The following is a 19,470-nucleotide window of genomic DNA, read 5'->3' as shown; positions in this document are numbered from 1 at the left end:
TTGTTTTGTTTTGGGGGGGGGTTAAATTAAATTTTAATCAACCTTTTGTTTTGTAGATTGTCCTCCACTTGGTCTAGAGACATTAAAAATTACTGACTTCCAGCTCCACGCCTCTACAGCGAAGCGGTATGGCCTGGGGGCCCACAGAGGAAGGCTTAATATTCAGGTAACATCGATTTTTTTTTCTCCTGAGTGGGAGAATGGCTGGAGGTTGCACTGCTGTATACGGAGAACCCCTGGATGGTTATCCTTTCTGACTACTTTGTCAGCTCATGTAATTCAAATGAAGGGGAAACACTGGAATTACAGAAGTGAAGCAGGCTGATGGATAACCTTTAGATTCGTGGGGCTTAGGCAGAAAAAAACTCCACATTGAGCATGCTGACAGTGCAAACCCAAACAGACCTCTACGAGCAAGCAGAGGTGGGGGCAGCCCAGAACTGCTCCCTTCCCAGCTGCAAGAGATCCCAGCTCCTTTAAGAACCAGCCTGGAAGGGAGCTCACACAGCCAGCTGGGGTTTTTTTGTTGTTTGTCTGTAGTTAATGACAATGGTTAATTGAAAGTGTGGTTTCAAGTGAAGAACTTGCCCTAAGGCAATTTCTCAGAGGCAATGATTATACTACCATAAACCCTTCAATTCAGAAGTCACTAGCCTACAATCTCATTTAGCTTCTTTTATTTAATATTAAAGATGTGCTTAGGTGCTTTACAGGACCAAATTCTATTTTCCCATTTCTTATGTTTATGTTTTCCACTTCATTAGTGCTCTTTTCTGAAATACAGTCTTTTCCAATGTAAAAATGTTACTTTGGGATGACAAAGTACAACGTTTAAAACTTAAAGTCGTAGTCATAAGGATTCTAGCGCCAAGTCAGCAATGACAAATCCCTGAAGTTTATTTATTAAAGTTTATTTATTTTATTTAGGTTACCTTTTATTATTAGACCCTCTGTTAGATTTTTTTTTTTCTCCAGCTGAAAGGGTTTGCTAGCTAATGAACTAAGACTGGGACTAGGAAGGATCAGTGCTAGTCAGCAGTGCAGTTTCACCTGGTGCCCACCACAGTGTAACGGTGGGGGGCTGCTGGGGGGAGGGACCACTTGTGGTTAAAATCCCACCACGGGGCTGCCTCCCCTTTGCCTCAGCTTCTTCTAGTGCCTCTGTGTAAGCAGCTCTGTGAGCTTCCCGGGGGGGGGGAACTGGCATACACACATATTTTATTTATTTTTTTGTGTGTGTCTGTTTTAATCCGCTAATGCTGGTCAGAAATCTCCATGAGCCACTTTGCTATGCAGCCACACAGAGGACAGAGCCAGCTGGAGGTGAGTGGCAGGAGACCAGTGCAGAAGCAGGAGTGGGGTTGTCCTTTCCAAGTGTGCCAGTGTGTGGGTACAGCAGGGTGGGTGCAACGTGAGGTCTTACCTGAAGCCTTCATTTTTAATTTCTTTTGAGGTCTGAGTGGGGTCATTTGCATTTCTGCTTGACGTTCTCTGCTAGGGAAAAAAAAAGTCAGAAACTCAAAAATAGTATACAGATAAGATTCAGATGGGTTCTGTAGGAATATTCAGTTATTTTATTACGGGTTTGTTAACGTAGTGGCATAAGATCCAGGACTGTGATGCAAGCCTCCGAATTGGTTATAGTTCCTCATTTTTCCTGCTGGTGTTGAAGTTCCATTTATTTAAACACAAGAACAACCGTACAGGTTTAGACCAGAAGTCCATCTAGCCTGGTGTCCTGTCATCACCAGTAACACTGCACTAAAATAAATGGAGAGGTGTAAGAGTCTTACCTATGGATGATGTTTCCCCGAAATATAGCTCGGAGCCTCCAGAAGAAGCCTTTTGTGGGCAAGCCAGCAGAAGTGAGGTGCCACTCGGGTCTTTCTCCCTGCAAGCGTCAGCAGCTCGGATCAGACCAAGTGCATTTCTTTTGGTGGCCTCTCTCCTAGGACCTCACAGCCCCTGCTCCTCTTGTCCCATCTCCAGTTGCTGGGCAGCACGGATAGCAGCCGTGCCTGCTCGTTGCAGCTGTAATCCTTCTGCCGGTTCTGTGGCGACAGTTTCTTTGCATTTATTGGGAGAATGAGCTCTGCAGCACAGGGGCTGTTGAGCCGTCCCTGGAGTGTGCACAGAGCCATGGGTGAAGGGACCTCCTGTCCAGTGCAAACTGGGGTTTTAGTCTTCTCCATTCAAAAGGTGGTGGCTTTTTCCTGGTGAACAAAGGCTTCACAATGGCACGCTGCTTCTTGGTGCAGATTTTCATATTACTAAAGGGGGTAAAACTTGGAAGCCTCGTCTTGTTTTATATTGCTTTACACGGGGCAATTCTACGTGGGTTGATTCTCCTTATCATCCAAAAGCTCTTTTCTGATATAGGGGCTTACCTGATCGCAGGTCTGTGGGAGGCTCACGTACAAATAACCCCACAACATCTGGCTTACAGCAAAGTGATTTCTCTGGCTTTCCTTGTTGAAAAGTAGCCCCTTTTCTCTGCTACATCTTTACCTCTAATAAAGATTTCTTGTAATCCTCAAATCAAAAGCTTTTACCCTTACTGAAAGCTTATCTGTATAGTATAGAAACGCTAATTCCCTAAACTCCTTGACCGCTTAGAGTTACTACTATGACGGGCACAGTTGAAAGTATGGACTTGCATTTATTTTTCTTTAGATACCATTGCTTTTCGGATTAGCTTAAAATTAATGGCACTTAAAAATTTTTCAAAGCCACTTAGAATTTGCAGATCTCTTCCCTGTCACTTGGGTTTCAGTGCTTGATTTTACTTTGCATTAAGACTTTAAATACTACTGAAATTCAGAAGAGATATGCTTATAATCAAGAATGGGTCCTACAGGGGGCTGACATGTCAGGTGGGTAATGAGGTCCCTGGTGATTTCTGTCTGCTGCTCAGAAGGGAGGGTTGTGGCACACTGGGGAAAGGCAAAGAGCACTGGTATTCAAACAGCTGTGTTTTCATGCTGTTTAATAGTGTGCATGAAGAAAAACGCTTGGACCAAGCCAGTGAGGCTCTGAGAGTCCAATATTCTGCTGAAGTTTCCCCAGCGCACTGTGGTCTGTGTGGTACTGAGTCATTTTATGGGCTGCTGTCCCTGTGGCATGGTCTGGGTATCTACAGTGCCATCGCGATGTTCATGTGACTGTTGTGTTCCTCCCTGAAATAAGACAAAGCTCATGCTGCTCAACCTCATCATCTGATGTGAAGTCAGCTGAGAAGCTCAGGGCTCACCCCAGGTAACTGGCATTACCTCAGGTCACAGGGAATTCACAGAATAATTAAGATTTTCAAAGGCTTCTGAGGGTTTGGGTCTTTTTCTGTTTAGATCATTCGAAGCATATGAAATTAATCAGTCCGTGTATGCTTTAGTCCAAGGAAGGACAGGCTTAGCAGGACTGGATAAGACCTTCTAGGATCTGCTTCTCTTGTGACCTTGCACCTGAGTTTGCTCCTGGTCCTGTATAAACGTGGTGATTAAGCCGGGACCTCCAGAGGGCAGGAGTGATGCTACTAGAGCCTCATATATGGGAGATCTAGCTTGCAACAGCAGTAGTGGCACAACCAGTAGTAATTTACCACCATCAGGAAAAATAATGGCATAAAATAATATTCACTGAGGCGCTTTGCCTTCAGGGATAAAAGTCATTAGTATTTGTCACTTGTACAGTAATTAGCAGTGGTTAAAACCTGGAAAAATCAGTGAAATTATGTTTCTTCCCCTTCCCCATTTTTCTCGTTGGAGAAATCCAAACAACACTGAAGATTAACCAAGTACTGCAATCGTGTATGCAGATAAGCAGGATATAATGCTTTTTGTTTCAGTTCTTCATTTCACTGTTTCTTTTGCTTGTATTTTGATAATGGAGCTTTTCAAAAGGCAAAATTACTGAAGTTCGAATTTCAACCTGTGTGCTTTAATTCTCTGCTGGCAGTGGTTGCTATAAATACCTGTGATGAGTAATGCTTTTTCTTCTTTCCCTTCCAAACTTTCTATGGTAATGTTTGTGATCACCCTGCTGGGAATGGGGAAGAATTTAAGCAGAAGTGGTTTGATACCAGGTATATTTTTACTGCTGCTCCAGCTAACTTGTGGCAGAAGACTGAAGTGTCTTTCTTCATTTGAATACATTTAGGCAGTAATACCTTTCTCCTCGTTATAGAATAAGGCTTTTGGAGCACTGGTAATGTGGGTAAGTGTTTATTCTGTCTTGCACATGCCTAACTTGGAAGAGAAACAGGAATAAAAATCAGACATCGTAGCCTTTGTAAAGGAATTGTAACCTTTTGATTTCCCTTCATCTTGGCTTCTGGGTGCGTAATAAGCAGTGGATTTATTTGAATCATAATTTTCAACATTCACATTTATAATAACTTATTCAGGACTGACAGAAAAATGTCCCTTTTCCTATGTCATAAAGGTACTTTTTCATAAGACTCTGAATATTGAGAATTGTTTTTGCATTTGGCCGCAAGTGAAAAATAAGCTGGTTTAGGCTTTGAGTTACCCTTGAAAATTCAGTGAAGGTACAAAGGGTTTGCTTAAGACCTAGTCCTTACTTCTAGTTTTCATTAGTTCCTCCACTCTCCTACATATGATGATAATGGATGTGTTTAAAATATACAGCTTAAAGTTATGCATGTCATAACTTGAATCCATTATCTCCATTAATTCAATATGCAATTTTAAAATTCAAGTAAACATGTTACTGAGAAAAGGAATCTTGATCTATATTCTTTGATTGAATATTTGATGATAATTGTTCTCATCTTTCAAGAATTAACATTTTCCCAATTAATTTTAATAGCAATATTAGCTACTCAGTATTTGATTGAATTTATAAGCTTTTTTTTAGTAAAAACAATATTTTGAAATGTCCATAAGGCAAATTCAAAACTTCAAACACCTTAAGAAAGAAATACAGGCTTGAAGCTTGAAAACAGAAGTTCTAACATAAATTTACTGGGATTCTCTTCCTTCAGAAATATTTCTAATAAGAACTTCTCATTGTCTGAACTCCTCCTTTTCAGGTAGTACTCTGTGGTAGTTATACATAGACACCTGCTTCTTTTTACCTAGTAAAAATATTCTTTTAGCTTCAGAGAGGCTGATGTCAGGAAATAAGGGAGCAGGAAGAAGTAGCAGCACAGTTTCTCTTTTTTAATACCCTCTTTGCCCCGTTTGAGGACATAGTGTTTTAAGCTGTAAATATATCCTTTAGATTCCTCATATTTAATATGCAGCTTAAACATACATTTAGCTTTATTTATTCCAGTTGAAACCATGGAGAATTGAGTATGTAACTAGGGTTTTGTAGCAAATAAGCTCTTCTTTCTCTCTTCTGCTTCCCTCTCCTCACTGTAATGTGGCGGAGAGGTTGACACCCTGAGGAGCACCACACCGATGGGACATCCTCAGCCTGCCTGAGGACCAAGGGACCCAGCTGAGCAATGAGAGCATTGGGGTACTCGCTCTGTGGACAGTGGTGGAATTTCATCAGTGTGAAAGGGATTAGCCTGGTGCTGGTTCAAGGTGCTCTGCAGATCTTAACGCTTCCTGGCAAGCACTGGGTGTAAAGCCTAAGGCTACTTCAAATTCCATCTTATTTTAAAATGCATTGAAACTTTTTCTTGAAAAAGCTTATAACTCAGGTCAGTGATTATCTTTATATTCTTATGTTTTCCCATTATTCGGTTCTCCTTGAAGAATTTATCTTCTATTGTTAATAGGTTTTTTATTTATCTTATACTTTGGCTTTTATACAACCTTCACTTTAAAATATCAGAGTTAATACATAGAAGTAGTTGGCTTAATGAAATTTCGGTAGAGGCAAACAAGTCATTTTTAAGCTGCCCTACCTCAGATTTGAATACCTGAGAAAATGAGAAGTTTTAGGAATCTGTGGCTATGATTTGCAGCACTTCTTTTTCAGATGGCACCAGGCTCACATTGGGAAAAGGGATTAACAGCTGCCTCTTCTCCTCATGTTAGACCCACCCAATGGCCGTTTTGGTGGAAATGGTCTGTAAAAATGGACATAGACAGACCTGTCAATCTCTGCCATTGCAACCCAGCTATGACTGTAATATCTGTTAATGCTGTTCAGTGGGACACTGAAGGATAATTTGGGAAATTTAATTGACATTCATGTTCTTGGGTATTTCATTTATGTTTTACATATACACAAGCACTAACTGAAAATATACCACTAACAGGCAGTAGCTGTATACCAGAGCTTTAAAATCCATCTCTAATATGAACTTACACAGCTTTCCAGACTCTTCATTTATTTTTGGGAAATGTTTAACGATATCCGTTCTTGGAATTGCACAGATGACAATGACAAATCCACATAAACACAGATGAAAGCTCATAAAAATACATGTAGCCTTGGAGGACCATATGGAAAAACTTCTGTGCTCTCTATGACAGTAGCCAGCATGGTGCCAAATATTTCCTGGGCTTTAGTAATAAGATAAATATCTAAAGACCTCAGATGCTATGTTACTTTAAATGCTATTTCAGATGTATTTGCAATACAGCTTACTCAAAATACCTTGCAGCTATTTCTCTGAAAATGTTGAGAAGGTTGTTTGTGGTGTTTTTCCCAGCATAAAGCGGGATATATGTTGCTATACAAGTTGGAGTGCAGCTTGAGATTCCTGAATTTTTAACCTTTGACACCCTAGTGATGAAAATTAATAATTCTGGGACTGAAAATTGGTGGGAAATAGTGTTATTATTTCCATACACCCTATACTGTCCTCTGCTGCTTCCGGGGAACAAAGATGCTCTAGTGATGACCGTTATTTACATGGGTTTGGAGCTGGCTTTTAGGACTTTCATAACTCTGAAGACCACATGGATTATTTGTTCTGGATGAAGGCTCTATCAGGCCATAGCCACAGACAGGTGGAATGAACTGAAGCTCTGTTTATGTTTTCTAACTCTAACTTAAATTTATATGTAATGGTTCTTAGTTTTTAAAGGGACTTTGCAAAGCTTCCCTTCTCGCTTTGAGTAAGGAAATAATTTGGTCACTCCATATAGCTGTTGATAATGACAGTCTCAGGGGTCTTAAACTGGTGCCAAAGGGGTAAATGGAATGAATGATGACTTCATGTGTTCTTTTTTTATTATTTTTTTCCCCCTCATGAAAGACCTTCAGTTTCTTGGTTCTGATTTATGAAGACAGTTTTGCCTTCTTTTCAGGCAGGTGTTAACGAAAATGATTTTTATGATGGGGCTTGGTGTGCAGGAAGAAATGACCCATATCAGTGGATTGAAGTAGATGCTCGAAGGCTAACAAAATTCACTGGAGTCATCACACAGGGAAGAAACTCTCTCTGGTCGTAAGTACATGCTTACTTTTCTCCATGAGATTCTGAGCTTTCAGACCAAGGAATTCATGTTGTATTGTGTTTTGGTCCTTTAAGGAAAAAATAATGGAAATGCTGTGCAACATCAAATGATTGAATGGAGGAACAATAGAAGGCTAAATGATTATATATGGCATAAAATACAAGTTTAAGGATAGTAAACTTCTATAGTTAGTATCTACATCTGGCAAAGCAATAGGTGTGATTCTCTCAGATTATATGACTTTATACTCACCTTGTCAAATTTGCTTGTCTTAAACTTCCTCATTCTTTTCCAGTATTTAACATGTTTAATTTAGATAGCAGGTTTTTTTTAGAAATTAGTTTAAAATAACCACTCATCTTTGGTATTTCCCAATAAACAGGCAATCACCAAATAATTGGTAAAATTGCAAAACAACATAATTTTTAAATGAGCAGTTAAAACAAATTTTATATCATACTTTTTTTTTGTTGTTCTGAAGAGGAGTCTATATTATAACCAAAACCCACGCAGTATGCGTTGAGCAGGACTGCAGTGTTTGGTAGCAGGCATGCTGTGCTGTGTGTATGGATGCTGGGAAGGTTCCATGGAGTTTCAGCCTGCTTGCTTAAAAAGCTTTTAGGAAGGAGTGCTTGCCATGAGCGAGTTGCCGTTGGTTGCCTTGCTGCATCAGTTTGAAGAGGCAATCCAGCCACGTATCGCCCAGGAACCCAGCTTTGGTGTGATAGTGCTGCCCGCTCCAATGCTGAAAGCATTTGTGAGCTTTCTGGTTACTGCCTGTGTTACAGAACTAGTCTGTGGCACGGGGAAATAACTGTTTTGCACAGACTTGTGTGCATATACTCGTGTGTGACCTGCTTCTGTATGTAGGTGCCCAGACGGCTCTGTAGTACAGCCAGTGTGAATGAGATGAGAATTGTATATAAGGAATAAGCAATCACCTGGCATAAATGGGAACTGGAGGCGAGGGCTTCTTTTTTTTTTTCCTGATCTTTACAGTGTTTGTTCAGTCTCTTAATTTCTGGTTGAGTCTCACTGCATTATGTGAGCAAATAACCCCACTTGCGCCGCTAGACCTTTTGACCAATTATGCAAGAGATGCACAGCCTTAGATCCATTCTGGTCAGCTCTCTCACTTAAGAAAATGAATGTGCAATATGATAAAAGGCAAACCAGAAAAATACCGCCATACCTAAGAAAAAAGAAGAGGTGGGGTTTTTTCCTTCTATAGTTTAATTTTCTGCTTTTTTAATTTTATTTCTTTTAATGTTGCTGTGGGAGTAGGAGCCTTTTCGGCAATAAGGTTTCTATACTTATTCCACATTGTTCTGTGTTAGGTAGATAATTACTGTAGCAAAGTCTTATTCTTCTGTCATACTCTTGACATTGCTGTTCCTATCAACACTAGTGCTGCACGGCTTTGTCTTGTCATATTGCTATTTTTAGTTCAGCTCTGCTGCGAGTTTACAGCAGGACTTGATGCTCTATTTATAGTTGGTATTCACTGTCAAATTTTTTTGGTTGGTTTTTAAATTACTGAATCTTGCTTTTGCCCTCTTGAAGAGTTGGTGGGCAGAACCCTGAAGGTCTGCAGGAAGAGCAGAGCTGGTGCTGGGGGAGCAGGTCCAGTCTCCTCCTGGGTTGTTACTCGGATTTGTAGAGAAACAGGCACATTTCTGCCTTATAGGAGCAAAGATGGTTTCAGCTGGACCAGCTGCACTGTGGGGCAGGCTACTGTCTCCGGAAAAACATGCCCTGTAACACTGAGCTCTGCCCCATGGAGAGGGCAGGGGAGTGGGGACAAATAGCTCCAGGAAGGGGGTGACCTCCTTGCCTATCTCCATCTTGCTCACAAGAGACTGCCATGGAGGTGGCTTTCTTTGTCCAGGTGTGATAGCCTCCATCTCTCTTGGTGTCTTTTAATACAGTCTTGTCTGTGGGACTTGCTTCCCTGGAGATCCACCTCATTTTCTCTCTCCCCTCATCAGCTTGAACAGATAAAACCAGTGTAGCTGACGTTTCTGTGCTCTGCTTCTGCATCTGTAAGTCCCTCAATTTTTAAAATAACTTGGTGCTCCCCAAGGTACCAAAGATGCTCATGCTTTCAAAAGAGCTTTGACTGAGGTATGTATCCCTCATCTGAGCCAAGAGCGGTGTCTTGGGGTTTCCATAGTATCGGCACCTGAGAACATCATAACCAGGAGGATGGCAGATGCTGCTTTCTGGATTAGTCATGTTGTTGCATCTGAAAGGTGATCTCAGTGTGACTTTCTACCCCAATTCCTTCCAGCAGACAAGAAGGTGAAAGAAAAAGGAAGAAAACATGAATCCTGGTGTTGGGGAAGAGTGACACAAAGGGGACCTGAATTTAGACAACAGTAGAGACCCTGAGCTTGGAGCAGAAGTTGCCTTTGGGTGGGGTTCAGAGGCAATGGTGGAAGCTTTGGTAGTCACAGCAAATTTTGTGGACAATGATCTGGCTGTAGTCATGGAGGTTGCATGCAATGAACTGGCTTTTGTAAGCCAGTCCAGGAGAAACAGGCTGGTAGGACTTCTGTGGGAGCGGGCAGGTTCTTCTGTGACCATTTTGCTGTAACGGGCACTAGAAGTGAAGGGGACTCATTAGATTCCTTCTCTTATGCTTCGCTGCTGGCTGTGTTGGTATCAAAAAGGACTGTTTATGATGTGAAAGTCTGTACAAAAAGATGCCACGCTGTTACCTGAGGCACCTTCCCAACTTCATGAGCTTATGTGACAAGAATATACGGCTTTCATAACTAATAGAAACATGTTGAAGAATAAGATTATTTCAGGTAGAAGAGCCAAAAAACACCCCTCTGATCTGTGTTGTATTAGAATCAAAAGCCTGCCAAGCTTGAGAGCCAAAGTAAAACTTTTATTTAAGCCTTGGAGACTTTCCCAGCATTATATTAAAAAAAAAAATAAAATAATTTAGACACCCGGATATATGCTAGGTTCAGCAGTGCTATTATGTGATAGTGATAAAGAATTGGAAAAGCAACCCTTTTTTTTCTCCCTCTTTGTATTGAACAAGAAACTTTGTTAAAGTGGAAAAACGTATTTAACTGGAAGTCCTCTCTGAGCTTCTGCCTGCATCAGATTTGCACCTGTCCTAATCCCTTTAGCTTCCTGCTGCTGACCTGATGAGGATGTGTGAAATGACAAGGGAGGGCAGGCAAGGACAACCCACTGAATCCTGCATCAAATAACTGCCCCTCACTGCAGAGCTGCAATGTTTGAGTTGTTAGCAGTCTGGTCTTGGATTCTGCTTGTGTGACTGATGCTGTAGCCAGAGCTAGTATACTGGTGGTGGGAGCAAACCTTTACTCCTTTATAGCAGCACCGGCCACAGCAGTCTGGTTTTGCTGATGGCCCACTTCACCCAGAGACAGTTTATTCACATCCAGCCTTGCTTTCTGGGGTTTTGGAGCTTTGTAGGCAATGATGAATTGAAGGATGTACTTGACACAATGCAAAGAACACAAATGCGTGGGGTGGTCACTTTCTGGATGTTGGCAGGAGCGGCTTGGCCTCAGTTATCCCTCTCCCCATACCAACTGGAAAGGTGCTGGTTCCCAGCTGAACTTCCCCTGGGGCTGGGGCTCTACCTGCCCACCCAGGGCTCGTGCGTCTGAGCCTCGAGGAGGGGAGGCCAAGGTGTAGAAACAGCTCTTGAAAGCAGGGGGGGACCTGCCTAGAGAAAGGAGGAAGCTGTGCTTGGCTAGTGATGGATACTTGGATTGTTTAATTGTTTCCTTTTTAAGGAAAAAGATTTTTGAGTCAAGTTTTGCGCTCAGACCACCTGCTGTGAATTCCATGATAGTCACGTGGAATCAAATCTTTCTGCTTTACTTGTTTCCTCCTGTAACGAGCAAAAACAGGCTCTGAATCAAAAACTCCTGGATTTGAGGAGTCTTTCCTTTTACCAGTCAAAGCAAGGACACAGCCTTGAGGGTTGTTGCTGCTCGGGCACCTTGGTCATTCTCAGGAAACCTGAAATCAAGGCAAAGTGCTCTTTTTACCATTGTAAATGGCAAACTCTGCTTAGACGATCCAGAATATACCGAATTTCACAGATAAAGTGGTGCCCACCTGCAAGAACCAGCACTTCTTTTTGGTGTTTACACTAAAGATATCCAAAACTCAGGAGTGCCGCAAGTGTTGATTGATATGAATAAAAGCTAACACCTCAGGAGTGGGAAGAATACTAGTTCCTCTGTACAGACCGAGAACATCTGGAGCTGGGAGTCTCTGGGCAGTGAGCGCACAGTTTCACTATGGATATCCAGCAGTCGATAGCCGGCCATTGCTGATGCCTCTCTGCAGAACTGCTTTGTTTGCCTTCTCAGGCTAGGGAAAGTTGTGAGTGATGTGACCTTTAAGGAAGGCATGTGACATCCTCCTCTGAGAGGTGAATGATGCCATAGCTGGCCTACAAGAGGGTGTATGGCTGAATATTTGGGGGAGAAATACAGTATGTAATTCCTTACATTGCTGCCAATAACTCTTTCAGTTTTATGAACTAAGTATCTTTAAACAACTGTTCGGAGCTGTCGAGTGGGACACGGGAAGCATCAGCGTGGAATCATGCCACATATTTAAAACAATGATGTGATAGTTTAAAATATGCACTCTCTTGACAGAGGGAAAGAAAATATTTATCACTCTCAGCAGTTTGGCAAAAATCTAAAAAACATGTTTCCCACAACCCAAACAATCTTTTGATAATTCAGCACCACCTTTCTTGTCAAGAGAAAACCCACGTCTAAACAGAGAGAGAGTGTATACCGACTGTAATATAAAGCTTCAGACTGTTTCAGCAGAGAGGATGTTTTGACTTTTAGAAGAGGTTGCAATGTTTGAGTGAGATGGATTTGTAACTTGATGCATTTTCTTAAAATTAACTTTTCAACCATGTTAAATTATGCACTATCACTGCACATTATGAAATAATAAAATGACAACAATAAGAAAAAGCATGGATTAAATAATCTGTGCAGAATGCTCAAATTCCAAAGCAAAATTCTGAAATTTTTAGGAAAAAAAATCAAAATAGACTTCCTTCTCAAGTATGTTTTCTTCAATATTTTCCTGAAAGGTTTTAAGATTTAAAAAATTTTTATGCAAGATACTAATCTTTCAGGAAAAAAATGTGGGTTGGTGGGTGGGTGTGTGTGAGCAATTTTCAAAGTCTGATTTGGGTAGGGGTTAGTCCATACACCTGGTAAACCTGCAACAGCACTCAAAAAGTTTGTTGGTTGGAGGAGATGATAAATCATTGGTGGTGTTAGCTGGAAGGAATAATTACAATTACTTACACATATTGCTTGCTTCTAAACTGACATACTTTTAAACTGGTCACTCTTTTTCATCACTGTTGAAGCTATTTTAACCAGAAGCTAGCGTAGCCACCATTACGCATTCCCTACTGTGTCACTTGTTTGATTTCCTTGTACTACTCTGTAGGGATAACAAATAATAAATATCCAGCAGATCTGATTCTGTGTGTGATCATGCTTTTGCTAAAGACAAGGTATTTATAATTGAATTGGGGGGGATATTTTTGCAATTTTTTATAGTACATCCTCATCTTCAGCCTTCTGTATGAGGTGTAGCTCTTCATGATCCCCCAGCATACCTTTTGACAAACTGCCCTTGGGGCATTGTAGGTCCATAGCAAGCTGGGTACCTTCCAGAGATAGAGGATAAATTTAGGTCAGTGCAGTTTACTTGCTTCTAATTTTGGTGGTACAGCATTCTGCTGTTTCTTTAGTCACAAAATGGATGTGTTGCCCCAAATTTTAATTATTGCTGCACTTACTGACAATTCCTCAGGAACTGAGATTCACTTTCATGGACAATCTGTATGTGAGGATTGCAAGGTGGTGAACTTTGTTGCTTGCAAGAGGGTAAAAAACTTTTCTTCCTCCGCAGTTTATCAGTCATTCATGGTATTAAGACCATGGTCTCAGTAGTAAGATCAGCTTCATGAAGAGATAATCACATCAGCACCTTCATTATTCTAATAATAACAGTTTAAAGAGCAGTGATAATCCTTTTGGTGTAATTGTATTAGCATTTAGGACAGTGTAGTGGTTACTCATAGGTGTTTAAAGTCGTTTCTGCAGATACCCAAGGGAATGATTTTGCACTCTACACATGAAGAAGGAGCAAAATACAGCAATGGCGCAATGCTGCTTTTGAAAGCATAGTGGAATAAACTGTTGATCCTGTCCAGCTCCCAAGGACAACAGACATACTTGGTGCTGACTTTCAAAGCAGTACCTCCTGCCCCCACACAGAGGCTGAGAAAATACACCCTGATGAAACTGCAGCAAATTCAATCAAAATGTCTCCATGTTTTATCCAAATTCTGTGCTAAAAAAAACAGCTGCTGTGTCCTGACTTGAATTGTTACGGTACATTTAACTGGTGCCTGGGTGACAGGACTGCAGAGATCATTACAGCTTCCCCAAAGTCAGCCTCTCGTGCAGTGAATTGTTCCAAATCCACTGAAATCATATCAACTATATCGATCTGACTTATAAAACAACCTGAATTCAGTGTTGAAAAAGCTCCCATGGCATATTAATGTCACTAGTTACATATTATACTGGGGGTTGTGATTGGTTTTCTTAATAAGTTATATTTTTCCATTAACTCTGACTTGGTAGAGCCATCTCACGGGCTTTCAGTGGTTGCAACACTGAGTCTGCCTTTTGCAGCTTCAGCCTCCAGTGCTCTCCATCTATTTGCTTAACTTCAATCCCTGTGCCATGTTAATCTTCCTCCTCGATTCTTGTCATCTACACAGGATTTTGGTACCACGTTCATCACTGCTGATGACCGCTCGCCATCTGTTCCTGGGTTTGTGACCAGCTCAGATGATCCCATGTAGGTGGAGTTCTGACAGCACACCCAGAAATGTATTCATACTTTCACAAGTTTGACAAAAATGTCTAAACTGATGATGTTCTATTGTGGGTATGATTTGTCATGGTGCTCTCGCTCCAGTTACAGCTCTTGCCAAAGGACCTGGTGACTCTCTGTGCAGCGCTGGGAGGGAGCAGGTCACAGACATCCCCAGGAGAAGGACGAACCACTGCTTGGCACTGTGGAAGAGTGGTGGTGTGTGAAGAGAACCTGCTTTGCAGGTTCTTGCAAGGCTTGCTGGGGATGTTCAGGAGAGGAAGGAAAGCTTTTTAACCTCCATGGAAGGGACCACAATGGGTAGTTTGAAATCAAGTGAGCTGAAGCCTTTAGGAGAGGGATGCATCAAATGAAAACAGGCATTTGCTACAGCAGATTACTCACAATTATTAATCACAGCCTTGATTTGTATATTTTCCATGTGCATTTTGAGTCATTGCAATGGGAATGGTTGTGGGGGAGGTTACTTAAGGGACATCAGGCAGCTGCTCTTCTCCCCTCTGCCCGTGCCCTGCACAGCCCTCCCAAGTCAGCATCCCTTTGGCGTGCATCAAGTAGCACTTGGCTGTATCTTTGTGTGCGCTTGGTAGATGTGAGGCCCTTCAGCATGACTTAAAATACACCCACAGCTGTGCACGCAAATGGCAGGATTTGCTGGTTACTGACAGAGCTTTTCATTTCCCATTGCTTTAATATTCATGGGAAGGAGACAAGAAGACATAGTGAGGCAGTGCCTATATGGTTCAGACTTTTCAAATACATGACTGATTTGCAAAGGTGTAATAAACACAAAAAAAGAATGGAAAATTTAAAATGTCACGAAGAGGTTTAGGAGAAAAAGGAATCCTAGCTTGGTCGTCTTCAGCAGATATAGAAGATATGAAAGGGGAAAGTCTGGTGCAGGAAGAATTTCAGACACAGGCACATGTCTTGGCAAAGAGTGGCCCAAAATGACAGTGTTAGGGCCATAACATCTTTGGGGCAGAGGATGTCTTTGACCCCACGCAGGAGACCTGGCACCTTCAGGTGTTCCTATCTGACCACACAACAGCAAAAGGAAACACCCACAGCTGGCACTGGATTTTTGGGAAAGGTTGGAAAGTCAGAGACTAAAATCTTGTAAAAACCTGGCTGTAAGTGGCAGCTGTTGGATGGGAAATGCATTTGCAACCCCAGCTTCTCCTCACTGAGCAGAGATGTTTGAAAAATCTGTACTTAATTCATTCTGAGCAAATGAAGTTCTGGCCCTGGGCCTTTCTTCATAGGGCCTCCGAAGAGCTGGATTTCACAGCAGTATATTCATTTCAGTCAGCTAGAAGCAATTTTAAAAATTAAACATTCAAAGATTTCAATTATTAAAAAAAATACCCTTGCTTGCTAGTCAAACTCCATCTCTAAATCATATTTATTTTAATTAGTTTGTAAAACTTGCTGGGCTACCTGTGGTTAGCGTAAAGCATTTTTTGACTTGGCTTGTTTTTGAAACTGTTGAGCGGTGGATGATTTAAAATTTTATCAGCATAAATATTATTATAGAATATTAATATTAATGGTTTTACATTTAATTGCATGAGACTACAAATTACTTTTTCAAGCAGAAACCATTTAATTGCCAGCATGCTGATTCTGTTGCATGAGTACTATTGAAGGTTTGCCTAACATAATTTTAGTATAGATATTCTGCTCTTTCAAGTATTTTGGAGTATCAGTTTATATATTATTGGAGGATGCACGTCTATGTGCCTGTCTGGTTCTATTTTCTATTAATTTTAGGGTTCTGTAATGGAGATAAATCAGATTATCATGACAACAGAAGAATAATATGGTCAGCTGGAGCCAGGTCCATTGTAGATGTTGCTAACACGACCTCTGCCAATGTCTGTTAGTCTCATCCCCAGCATCTCTGCCACTGTAGGCTTAAGCTTCTGCTGACAGGCACATGCCAACCTTCCTCATTTATCTCAATTCATGTGGGGTTTTAGTGATGTGGAAAAGCATCCTTAGAGCCTAGGAGAAGAGTATCAGATTTATTTCACTTGTTGCTTATTCAGCTTTCCATAGTTGAGAAGCTTGCCCTTAAAGTATTACATAGAGCAGATGCTGTTCAAACAAAATAAAGCCGTACCTAAAGAGTGAGAAGTGTCAGCTGATGCACTCACCTGCTGAGGCTGGGCAGCCAAAAGCCTTGCGTCCCTCCACTGCTTCTCATTTAGTGCTCACCCTGTGTTGTGCTGAGCTGGGAATCGTCTGTGTCTAACACACATACAGAAAAGTAAACAACTTATGTTGGGGATGTCCAGGCAGAAAGACATTTTGTTGTTCTGGTTCTGTCATGATGCCTTTCCCTATGCTCAGTTGCCTGATGATGTGGTTAGATAAGGAAAAGCTGATGTGCTGGACAGGACCTGCCAAGGCTGTAGGCGATCTGTTTCTAATTCTCTGCTTTGATTCAGGTTTCCTCTCTGTCCCTGGGTAAGTCACTTAATCCCCGGGCTTGTCTTTTTTTGGATGGAAATGGACAAGCTGAACACTTCCATGGATCACAAAAAACCTGAATTTAAAATTGAAGATGTTTAAATAAGCCTTGTCTAAAGCTAATGCGTTTCAGATAAAACCCAACTACTTAATAATATTTTTTTTAAAAAAAAACCCACCACATTAAGTGAATTGGGATCATAGTTTGATTTTTGCATTTACTTTCTGTGAAGTGAATTAATTAATGTTGGCAATAGATGCTGAGATTTTTCACATAGGTTCCTCCTGAAAAGATAAGGCTGGCATAAATTTTGCAAAGGATTCTTGATGGGAAGCACCTGAATCCAAATGATTCCTGTCAAATCTGTGTCTCGTGATCCTTTTCTAGCATTGATGAAATCTGTGAGGCAGTCATGTAAGTAGCACTTTGTGCTAGAGCATGATGAACTAGAGGTAACCTCAAATACTTTTAGAGGTACTGTCACGCAATAACGCTGGTATTGCCTAGCCTCCTGCCAAGAAAGAGCTCCATAATTAGCACGCTTTTCTCTGAATGCTGGCATAGGGCTTTCCACGCATGATGTCTCCTTGACTCTACAAAACCAACAACTATCTGTATTTTTGCCTGAGGAATATAATAGTAGGTCCAGGGAGATTTTGTAGCGTGAATTCAAGAAAGCTTCTCTAAAAAAACGGTAGGGACACCCAAAGTACCGGAACGCTTTAGGCTTTCTTTCAGCTCTCCTTAGATAGCTTTATTGTTCAGTGCTGATGGGCCCTGAAAGGATTTGATGTGACGCGCTGCAGAAATTAATGTCTGCAAATCCCAAACCCAATGAGATGGATCTTCTTGTCATCAGGTAACAACACAGATGACATTCTCCAATACTTCTTTTAGCACAAGACTGTGCTTTAGCTGTCATGTTTCTGTGATGGATCTCCCCAAAAGCTTGCAATTTCTGTGTCTACGTGAGCAACATGAGCACCGTGTATGTATTAAACTCTTCAGTTCTAGGAAGCACCGTGCTTACTGTAAACAGGCTGGCTCCTGATTCGAGCATGTGCCACACATCCATCTGCTTCCTAGAAGCATCAGACCTCCTGTGCCAGGCATGTGTAGAAAACCTGCAGCCTCTGAGAAGATTTAGTATGTTGAATGTTCTTCTGCTGGTCTGTATCTGTAGAAATATCTGGGATTTAAAGATACTCAGATGCCTGGTTAGAAGTCCTGTGTGTTAGCTTCTGCTAGCTTTCCAGATACTCAGAACACATGAATACATGCAGAGTTCCCCTTCCCCACCACGGAAAATAAGACTTTAATGCAGAAGATGCCATTTTTGAGGGGAATCTGAATTTACAGCAGCCTTCTTACTATTGGCAAGAGCTGTTTTTCTTATGACATTGGGAAAAAAAAAAGGGGGCGGGGCGGGGCAGGGAACCTGAAGACCCTAGAGGCAGTTTTGCATTTAGTGCTGGTGGGAGAAGGATCTGTTCACCTGTGACAGTTTTATTCTGTACCTCAACAAATGAAAACTGGATGCTTATTCCTTACAGGCAAGCACAGTTAATAGGATGCAGTGTGCAACCTAATAATTACGCCTATTTATTTTGTCCCACGACCCTCTGTAGGCCTTCTATACTGAAAATGTGCAAGACTGGATGTAGTCCCATTTATATTTTAATTGGCAGCCTGCCTCTGGAAAGCATGTTACTTGTTGCCACTCAAGAGGGAAAATGTTTACGACTGACTAGTATACATTTTCCCTTGGAAGAAGCTTGAACCGTTGCAACTGTAGAGAGTGAGAAAATTAAAATATGGTAAATAAAAGTTCTGTCTTGGAAATACTAGTGCAACAGCAGCATTTTCTCATGCCAGTAAAACACGCGAGTTCTTTTTAAAACTTTCTATATGAGCCATGATTTTCTTATAAAACTATCAATTATGAAGAGTGTTCAATGTTTTCTTGTTTTCGTGTGACCATGATATCCCGTTTTAATTTTTTTCCAGGTGTAGAGTAATGAATAAGGATGTATTATGTTTGCCCTACTAATCTTGTTTGTGCAGTTGAAGCGAAAAAAGGTCTGTAAAATTTCCAAAGCAATGAAGCTATTTGGTTTGTGACATGGCCTCTTTTAGTCATTTAATCTAATTTTGAAAAATGGCCAAGAATATTAAAAAAAAAACCCCAAACCAACAAATGCCCCCTAACAACCAACCCACAAAACAAACAACAAAGTACTCACCACCATTTTACGTGCACTGGATATGTGCACTGCCACCACCACCACCCTTATTCAAACCCATGAGTTTGGCTCTCAAGCTTGGGGGATTTTTTCAGTCAGAAAAAGCTATTTTTCTGCTTCCTGGAGTTTGATCTTGGCCATTTTCAAAATTCGTAATTTCCATTTTTGTTAGAAGTAAATCCACCTGCCTTCAACTTATGGTCACAGAGAAGCTGAGGGAAGAAAGTAAAGATCTTTACAAGAGTTAGTAGAAACTTACATAGCATGCTGAAGTCATGGTTATCTTCCACACATGAAGACCTGAGATGCCAGCATGGAACTTCACAGATTTCCAGTTAATCCCTACCCCAGGAGATCTGCCACTGACAGGCAGACAATTAGTACTTTCAGAGTACTTCTAACTTGTTAAAGTTGTTTAACA

General features: G+C 41.2%; 1 protein-coding gene across 1 annotated transcript in view; it reads left to right on the top strand.

The window, feature by feature from the left end:
* Window positions 1–19,470, top strand: part of CPXM2 (carboxypeptidase X, M14 family member 2) — a 79,256-nt gene that overhangs the window by 26,598 nt on the left and 33,188 nt on the right. Inside the window, exons 2-3 of the mRNA XM_005439237.3 lie at window positions 57–166; window positions 7,230–7,369. Coding sequence (XP_005439294.3) covers window positions 57–166; window positions 7,230–7,369 — 250 coding nt within the window. The remainder of the gene's footprint in view (window positions 1–56; window positions 167–7,229; window positions 7,370–19,470) is intronic.

Source organism: Falco cherrug, chromosome 9 (genome assembly GCF_023634085.1).
Source record: "Falco cherrug isolate bFalChe1 chromosome 9, bFalChe1.pri, whole genome shotgun sequence".
NCBI classification, from domain to species: domain Eukaryota; kingdom Metazoa; phylum Chordata; class Aves; order Falconiformes; family Falconidae; genus Falco; species Falco cherrug.
The sequence above is the reverse complement of the archived record's forward strand: the minus strand, read 5'-3'. Positions and strand labels throughout refer to the sequence as shown.